At 39.9% G+C, this 10,336-nt stretch overlaps 1 protein-coding gene across 1 annotated transcript; it reads left to right on the top strand.

The window, feature by feature from the left end:
* Positions 1 to 1,232: 1,232 nt before the first annotated feature.
* Positions 1,233 to 9,956, top strand: LOC138362681 (uncharacterized). Its single transcript, XM_069321097.1, has 4 exons — positions 1,233 to 3,653; positions 5,832 to 6,001; positions 9,124 to 9,220; positions 9,379 to 9,956. Exons 1-4 carry the CDS (start codon positions 1,668 to 1,670, stop codon positions 9,466 to 9,468), a joined length of 2,343 nt encoding a protein of 780 aa, XP_069177198.1. The 5' UTR covers positions 1,233 to 1,667; the 3' UTR covers positions 9,469 to 9,956.
* Positions 9,957 to 10,336: the final 380 nt, after the last annotated feature.

Raw genomic sequence — 10,336 nt, 5'->3', positions numbered from 1 at the left:
CAACAAGGGCCAGACTGAGCAGGAGACACCAACAAGGGCCAGACTGAGCAGGAGACACCAACAAGGGCCAGACTGAGCAGGAGACACCAACAAGGGCCAGACTGAGCAGGAGACACCAACAAGGGCCAGACTGAGCAGGAGACACCAACATGGGCCAGACTGAGCAGGAGACACCAACAAGGGCCAGACTGAGCAGGAGACACCAACATGGGTCAGACTGAGCAGGAGACACCAACAAGGGCCAGACTGAGTAAAGGCTTGGTGGTGATGGTGGGGTTGGAACAACTGATCTGTTACTGCCTGTCATATATAAATAGTATGCAAAATATTGCAAGTTGCATAACAGAGACCATCTTCCTCAAATTAATATATTCTGATCTGTCTCATGTCATGACTTTTAATGTAATCTGAGCGAACTCAGATTACATTAATCAGATCTAAGCTCAGAATCAGATTACATTAATCAGATTTAAGCTCAGAATCAGATTACATTAATTAGATTACAGCTCAGATTTAATGTAATCTACAGTCTCTGAGCGAACTGTGGCAGTGGACAGAACACCTGTATGGCTCGGATAGTTTGGGGCTTTCTTTAGGCCTAACAACTTCTTGTGGGCTACTGAGGTCACCACAACGGCTTACTGACCAACCAGCAAGTATATTTTATTCCTGTTCTTATTTCTAGATTTAACTCAATGTATATACAGCAAGGCCCGGAATACACTTCTCGGTGTATATATCCTCTAGGACAGGTGTGTGGCCCCAGGCACGCTGGGTGATACAGGTGTTTCTGTCTCATAACGGAGGGAATTTCAATGCCTGGGAGGCGTGATCCTTGAGCGTTGCTGAAGAGTGTGTTTAAATGAATTACATGTTGGTACAGTTACAAGCGAACTCCTCCTGTGCTTATTACTGTTTGTGTTCGTTGCTTGTACGAGTCTTAAGGTGCTGGCCTCTTCCTTGTCATTGTAAAATATATTAAGATGTATAATATCCGTACTGAGTGGGACTGATTGAGGTGAGGTGGGTCTCCGTCAGCGGGTCAACGACTTTCGTGTAGTGCTAACACTTACCACAGGATAGTGTACGCTTTCTTAGATCTTCGGCAAGTCTTAAACATACATCTGCAAATTGTTTATAAGTATATGCACTCTAGCATACTTAATTTTATTGACGTCTTTTATTTTATATATTTTAATATTTATAAGCAGCAAGGTAATATTTACACATTTGTAGAATGCCGTGAGAAGTGTGAAGGAGGCGGTGTAGTGAGTGGAAGTGGATAACGGGACTGCTGCTGGGGGCTGGGGGCGGGAGGGAGGTGCTCATCAGCTGGTCGCTGCTCTTCACCACAGTCTGACTGGAACGGCCACCCCAGTAACATCTAGGCCACGGCAGTATATAACCTGTGATGATGTTCGTATATTTATGTTAGAATGTTCAAGTTGAAGAACTGATTCTACTTACATTTGTGAATGCTGGAAGGAGGAGTTCTAAACCCAATGACTTTTTTACCTGACTTACAGTAGATACAAGATATCCATCTAAATTTATACATTCCACCGGACATTCAGTTTTGTGAGTAATCTGTGACAGTATTTACGAAGTGCGCGCGGGAGAAGGCAATTCAAGAGTAGGAGACAAAATTTGTCATCCTAATTTACAAGATGTGGAAAAGACAGTGGGAGGTGTGGGTGGTAGTGATGGTGACGCTGGTGGCGTGGGCAACGGGTGGAGAGGTCGCACAGTTACCCACGCCATCAAGCTATTCCACAAATACAGCCACTACTCGCCTGAAAGAGGTTCAGAAGAAGTTCTTGGATGTAATAGGAAACTCAACATCGTCCATGCATAGTATATTAGATTTAATGAGTCTGTTGCACTCTGACACCGGTCGTGAGCTGGGGCAGCTACTGATGGAGGGCGTCATACTAGGGGCGAAGCAGAAGAATTCTGCCACACTCCTCTATCAGTTCTGGAGTGAATTGCAAGAGCGAGTCCCTCCTGAGCTGACAAAAACTGTGGATGACTACCGCGACTTCTTCTCTGGAATGGACTTGATGACGCTGCCGTTGGTGTGGGAACAGTTGTTTCAGAAGAACGAGCTTGGCAACAGCTTGGCAGGAATGCCGTTGGGCCAACTTGTGGAGTTGGTACAACCTACAGCTTCTAGATATGGCATAGATATCCGGGCTTTCGTAAACTCCCTCATGGGAAAGGGGGATAACAATGTTAGGGATCTCATAATCAGCGTCATGAACAACTTCGACCTATCATCTTTAATGAATATTTTCTTAAATTCAACATCTGGAGCCACATCAGTGCAGAAGAAAGACACCGATTTCAAGACAAATGCCAACGTTCGCTTCGGAAATGAAGAAAAACCCCAAAAGGGAAAAGCAGACAAAACTCTGCAACTGTTCAGGCCGTTGGTGGCATCTTTACTACGTGAAAACGACTTGGATCTGGACGCTGACGCGGTGCTGAAGGTGGTAACGCCTTTCATTACTGGGAACCTGCAGGCCCAAGCCGCCCCCTTCTTATCAATGTTGGGTTCCCAGGCTCCCGTTATCGCTAACTTATTACGGGGTGGAGAAGGTCAGCAAAATATACAAAACCAGATGGGCAATCTTATTGGAGGACTGGGCGCATTGATGGCCGGTGGAGGCAAGGACAAGATGGACTTTCAGGATATGCTGGGTATGGCGTCTATGTTCATGAACACTTTTAAGCCTGCCAGAAACAAGAAAAAGGACAAAAAGGAAACTCCTAACACTGGTTTTGATCTGAACACACTGGTAACTTTTGCAGGTCAATTAACAGGTAAAAGCGATATTAACATAGCTTCAATTTTGAAAGCTACGTCCAATTTCCTCTCTCCAGACAAAGTGAAAAATAAAAATCAAACCAACAAAAAGCATATCCAACAAAATATTAAACAGTCAACCATCGAGAAGCAAGAACCTCCCAAAGAAATAATTAACAAATCTCAGCATAATAAGAAAGCAAATGTCGACCACAAGCCTAAAGCCACGTCAAAGAAAAATAAAGCAAATAATCTCATTAACGTCATTGAGCCGATTTTGCTGTCAATGCAAACTGACCAGAAATGTAACAAGAAGATTAAGGATGTTATCTCATTCGGGAAGTCTATATTGCACAGCCGGATGTCCAGCTTATTTGACATTGACATACTGTTATCCTACATCTTGTCTTCGCTGGGAGATGGAAACGCCGAAGGGCTCGGTACGGAGGGTATGGTGGCTTCCACAAAGGAAGCCTTGGCTCACGCCAGTTGGAACGACTTTTTCGAAAACTTAATAAACAAAGAATACCGAGAGACGCTTATACAAAAAATCTCCCCATACATTTCGGACATAGTGATTGCGTTATCCAAACAAGAGTCTCAGGACAAACTGTATGAAATGGCAGTCTCTAAGATCGATGACTTCTTCACTGAGAACGGTATGCGAGGAGTCACACTCAAAAACTTCCCGGCGCGCCTTGCCCCCATCATCGGTATGCTGGCCAAAGGCTGGAACCTGCCCTTCAACCCCACCATCATCCTAGTTCCGCTGCGGGACTACATAACAGGCCTTCTGGTGTGGGCCAAGGCTGGCCTTGTACATGTTCGCACCCTCTCCAAAAAGCACGTTAGTATTCTTTACTATTGACCTTAAAGCATTTGGCTGTGGCATCTTAGTGTATTGAGTTCTTTTTATCTTTGTCATTGATAACGAGTTATAACTGCATTAAAACAAATGAATATTAATTCTGCTGAAACGATTTACGCTGTCCCGTAGGATTTATTCTTGAATAGATGAAAGATTAACAGATGCAGTTCAGTATTGACAAATGTAGGGTTCGGAGCTTATATACAGGAAATCACGTTGAGCCCGTCCTCTGAGCAAATCCATTATCATGAGAGACCCCCATCCTCAAACCACCTGGGTAGTTAACTAGATATTTGTGATGGTCTGAAAGCATATTACGGTTCCAGTAATAGTCTACATGTAAACTGGGAAGTGAACCTTTGTCCTAAACAGATTATTCTAAAGTTATAACTTTATTGTATTATAAATATTTAAAAAAATAGAAAGTGCATATGCTGAAAACATTTTTTTTCAAGAATTTGGGTTTCAACAATCCAGTTTCTGTAAACTGGGTTGTTGGGTACACTGAAATAGATGTAGGAAGATGACCACTAATTGCTGGGCTACTAATCTTAGTAGCCCTCAGATAATAGTTTTGAATTTCATATTTCACATTATTGTCAATAATACACCATATTAACGTAACGAAACCTAACCGAATCAAACCTAAAGCTAAAGTAACCTAATCATGAATAAGTCGGGTACTTATCAACTGGGTGCCAAGTCATGTGAGAATAATAGGAAATGCTATTGCAGACGAAGCTGCAAAACTTGCAACTAAGCAAAGAAATGTAGACATTTATATACCACAGAGTCTATCACAGATTAAGAAAGTAACTAGAAATAGAGCAATGCAGATGACGTACAGTGACCACAACACAGCAGTTGCAACATCAGGATCTGCGGGTTGGTACAAGAATTCAACCAACTACGAACCATTTGTTTTGATGAAAGGGAGCAGTAGAACAACAGAAGTACACTTACATAGCATCAGGCTTGGATACCCCTGTGCATGGGAAATAGGCTTACATGTTCCGGAAGATGAGAGGAAATGTCAGCGCTGTGGAGAAATGCCCGACAGACCACTGGAACATTATCTAACACAGTGCACAGTTACAAACCCAGTAAGATTTCACTTTAGATTCAACAGAGCAGAAGTTGTTAAACACAAGGGGCATAATCTTACTGAAGCGAACATACGAGTCATAAATATTCATACGCCACCTAAGTAAAACAGAAACAAGCAACACTTAGTGGGCCAGCCAGAGGCTTAGGACCCGCGCAGGAATTTCCCTGAAAAAAAAATTATCTGGAATTGTCAGGGTGGACAGACAGACCATTTAGCATGGGTGGTACACGAACAAGGGGACACAAGTGGAAACTTAGCACCCAAATGAGCCAGAGATACATCAGAAATAATTGTTTCAGTGTGAGAGTAGTTAACAAATGGAATGCATTAGGCAGTGATGTGGTGGTGGCAGACTCCATACAAAATTTGAAATGTAGATTTGATAGAACCCAACAGGCGCAAGAATCTGTACATCAGTTGATTGATAGTTGAGAGGCGGGACCAAAGAGCCAAAACTCAGCCCCCGCCAGCACAACTAGGTGAGTACAACTTGTATGTTGAAACCCATGTCACTCGATAAGCAGCCCGTCCTCTACTAGTAATAATTATCACGTAACAAAAATTATATATAAATTGTCTATAAATTATATAAACTATAGGAAACGGCCACGAACGATACAAATATATACATTTGCATAACTAGAGACATGTAAATAAGGTAAAAAATTTGAACAGAAACTAATTCAAAATGGCTACAAAAGGATGAAGTTGAACTCCTTACCTCATCATTCACAGTTAGTCCAGGTCATTGGTATCCCATACTGTAGCATACAATACTTAGTCTGGTCGGTTAAATCTTGTGCCTAGAATACAAAATCAGTATAAAGATTTACTAGCCTGATTTGTATACTGAGCCAACCACAAATGTTTCAGGTACTTGGACATTAACAGAATTATTAGGTGCAGTCATCGGAAGGACAAATCCTTCACGCAAACTGCACCTACTATCAAGAAGAAGAAGAACTGTGTAACAATACAATAATTCGAGTAAATTCTGGTAAAATATGTGTATTTTGCTAAACATTGTTCTTCGCCTTGACGGCCTGCAGGTGGGGCACTTGGTGGAGACCTCGCTGAGGGAGGTGGTGATGGAGGCGGTGATGAGGGTGATGTTCGTGGCCAGGAAGGCACCACCACAGTGTCTACCACAGCTGCTGTGTCGACTAAATGCGGACCTTGACCCCGACTCGCTAAGAGCAGCTGTCACCCGTTCTGCCAGGTCAGTGTACTTCCCCCCCCCCTTCCTCAAACCACAGCCAGCTAGGTATCTGTAACCCCCCCCCTTTCACACCACAGCCAGTTACTTCACGGTAACCTCCCCCCACGACAGCCAGATAGGTCAGTGTAACCCCTCCCCCGTCCCTCAGACCACAACCAGCTATAGGTCACTGTAACCTCTCCCCACCTCACACCACAACAGCCAGCTAGGTCACTGTAACCTCTCCCCCACCTCACACCACAGCCAGCTAGGTCACTGTAACCTCCCACCACAGCCAGCTAGGTCACTGTAACCTCCCCCCACAGCCAGCTAAGTCACTGTAACCTCCTCCCACCTCACACGACAGCCAGATAGGTCGGTGTAAAACCCCACCCCGTGCCATGCAACAACCAAATGGGTTGGTGTAACCCCCAACCCTCATGATAAGAGATTGTTCCATTAAGAGATGAAACTTGAAGTTAATATTTTAAATGAGGTGGTATTAAATGAGGAGGGACTACTCAATTTGTACACATGACAGGCATATTAGAGGTGAAGGAAGGGGAAGGAAATTATCAGAAGTGCCAAGCTATTATGATATATATATATATATATATATATGTCGTACCTAGTAGCCAGAACTCACTTTTCAGCCTACTATTCAAGGCCAGATTTGCCTAATAAGCCAAGTTTTCCTGAATTAATATATTTACTATAATTTTTTTCTTATGAAATGATAAAGCAACCCTTTTCTCTATGCATGAGGTCAATTTTTTTTTATTGCAGTTAAAATTAACGTAGATATATGACCGAACCTAACCAACCCTACCTAACCTAACCTAACCTATATTTATAGGTAAGGTTAGGTTAGGTAGCCAAAAAAAGCTAGGTTAGGTTAGGTTAGGTAGGTTAGGTAGACGAAAAAACATTAATTCATGAAAACTTGGCTTATTAGGCAAATCGGGCCTTGAATAGTAGGCTGAGAAGTGCGTTCTGGCTATTAGGTACGACATATATATATATATATATATATATATATATATATATATATATATATATATATATATATATATATATATATATATACACACACATATATATAAATACATATATAACTTTTTAGACACTCAACCCACTCAACCCGTGGGTTGTGTCTAAAAAGTTATAAACTTCAGCTACTGGAATAGGTAGTCTGTGCATATACATATATATACATACATATATATATATACTTACATATATATATACAAGGAAATTTCCTGTTTCATTTTTCCTCCGTGGTCTGACATTGTCACATTCTTAATCACGTGTTTATTTTCGTGATATACACACATATACATACATATATATATACATATATATATACATATATACCTATATATATATACCTATATATATACATATATACCTATATATATATATACACCTATATATATACATATATACCTATATATATATATATATACCTAAAAAAAAAAAAAAAATATATATATATATATATATATATATATTTATATATATATATATATATATATATATAATGTATATATATAATGTATATATATATAGCACTTGGAAAGGGTCAGGATAAGGACTTGGGATGGAACAGGGGTAAGGAATGGTGGCCAACCACTTAAGACGGTTGGAGATTGAACGCCAACCTGCACGAATGTTGTTGTTATAGATTCAGCTACTCGGAACAAGTTCCAAGTAGCACGGGCTATGGTGAGCCCGTAGTGGACTTACCTGGCACAGGATCGGGCCCAGTGAAAAATCCTGCACAAAGCGAGACCGTCTCTATATCGCCCAGCCCAAGTGACAGGGAAAGAGGTGAAGGAGTTGAGGGCTAGCATAACTTAATCATAACTTGCAAAAATCTTTTCTTTAACCTTAAATATATCATGAATAATGGTTTTGCTAATTTTAAATTAGGCACAGATGCCACTGCTAGGAATTCCAGATTGAACTACCTTTATAAGTTGTATTTTTTGTTCAAAATTCATGAAGTGTTTTCTCTTCACCTCTTGCTGAAGCCCTGAACAACAATTTCCTCACCTCTTGCTGAAGCCCCGAACAACAATTTCCTCACCTCTTGCTGAAGCCCCGAACAACAATTTCCTGCATTTCTGAATGTCATAGTGACAGGATGCAAAATATATTCAGATATAAAACTGTGAAAGAGGGGTAGGGCTTTGTCTACTGCAGGTAAACACAAAAACAAGACTGGGTCGTCAGAGTAGGTGCAGAGGTCGTGCTACAACAACTTGATGACCAGCCGCCAAACTACACAAGCCTCTCCTTGGTGGAAGTGCCTGAGGTCAGACTCACAAATGAAAAGATGGAATAATTGGATGATTGAGGGCCTGAAGAAGGGTTGGGCAGTGTAGTATAAAAAGCAATTTTTTTATTACAATAGTACATATTTTGTACATACCATCCATAGTAGCTATTGGTTCTAACATTATAATGCATTACAAAGTTCACAGTGCCATCTGTAAAATTTGTTATTTTTTGCTGACAGTCCTACTCCCCCCAACCCCCTCACATTGTGACCTGTCCCTATTTTGTTAATTTTCATGTGCTGCAGCCCCAATCTCTGTTAATGAGGACATTTGCATAAATTTGTCATTTTCTTTTTGTGTAGAAAATGCATCTGCCAGCAGGAGTATAATCAAGCTTGACCAGATAAGGAGTTATAATAATTGGCTAATTGAACTTGAAAAGTGGTCAAGTTTGGAGAGTGAACAGACTGCCTGAAGAGCTTGGTACTGGCCACTAGCACTGTGAAGCAGAAAACAAATTGTTGAATCATTGTCAGAAGAGTTCTGGTGGCAAAGCAAGCGAGTAAAATCTGTGGCTTATAAAAATATATATATTTTGTCTAAACTCTAAATATACCCTATGTAATATTTGTATAAATACTGAATACTATTGATTATTATAAAAAGGTAATTAGTCATTTTTATTATTTTTAATAACATTACATTTGTTTTTTATGTTAAAATTATTTTTTAAGTTCTGTGAAGATATACAGTACTCCAAATTTTTGAGGTTGTATTATATTAAAATTGTATGCCCATTTATTTTTAAATGAAGTAGATGTATACCGTAGGTATTTATTAACATTAATTTCTATATTTCAGTTTGATGATAGCTTCAGGTCCTCTCCTTGAGCAGTCCGACTCGACATTATTGGTGAAAACTTTACAAGCTATATCTGGTAGCAATGACCATTGTGAGGTAAGGCTATACAAAATTTGTACTTCATTTTATTAAGCTATTTCATTATCATAATTTTCATCAGTTACATTTAACTGACAGCAACTTGCTCTGAACAGCTTACTAAATAAGCTCTACTTGGTATTTATAATTATTTAAATTTGTCTTATAATTTCCAGGAGACATTCCCAGGACACTGTATTATGGAAAAAAGTGATGATGACAGTGACGAAGCAATGAGCTTTGACTATGAACACCAAGAATTGTAGGGAAATTTGTGCATGATGATATAAAACTATTCAGAATTATATTAAGAAATAAGATGATGTTACCAAATACTCCGGAAAGCAAACTCAATGCCTAGACAATCCTAGTATGTGACATCGTTGTTACTCCTTTCCCACTTGCATCAAGTCAGGAGCTGTATGGATGGAAACTATGGAAAAGCATCAAAGGAAAAAATGACCAAGATTAAATACTGTGTCCTACATAAGAAACAATAAGTGAAAATACTGTCCAATGTGGTTCATTAACAAGGTACAGTAAATCAGTGATACTAGTGGTAAGTAAAACTGTCAGTGTTCGGATACTGTGTTAACTGAAAACATTAAACTAAAATAGAAAGATTTTTAATTAAAATTTAATAGACTGAAACAAAAATAATTTAAAAAAGCTGTACACAAATGATAGCATGCACCTTTCAGATTAGTAAGCTTGAAGCATCAGTTCAGTATTAAACTTATCATTAACCCTTAAATGGCTATGTTATTAAAAGTCCTGTTGTATACCAAGGTACACATGAAAGGAAGGGAACTATCAGGAGAAAATGCCAAACCATTGCAACTATATAGTACTTGGAAGGGATAAGGTTAAGGACTTAGGATGGGATGGGGGGATGGAATGGTGCCTAACCACTTGGACGGTCGGAGATTGAACGCGAGACCGTCGCTCTACCGTCTAGCCCAAGTAGTTGGGCGGGTGCACATAAAAAAAATAAGTATTGAAAACCCATAAAGGTCAATTGCATATGGCAAGTTGTACACTGGAGGAAATCACAGATGGTGATTGAAGCATGTAAGGGTTAAAGGGCAAGATAAATTCAAATTATTTTTCAGGGATTCTAGTGTCTTTTTGCTC

This window comes from Procambarus clarkii, chromosome 9 (genome assembly GCF_040958095.1).
Source record: "Procambarus clarkii isolate CNS0578487 chromosome 9, FALCON_Pclarkii_2.0, whole genome shotgun sequence".
Classification (NCBI taxonomy): Eukaryota; Metazoa; Arthropoda; class Malacostraca; order Decapoda; family Cambaridae; genus Procambarus; species Procambarus clarkii.
Note: the sequence above shows the minus strand (reverse complement) of the source record. Positions and strands in the feature narration are given on the sequence as shown.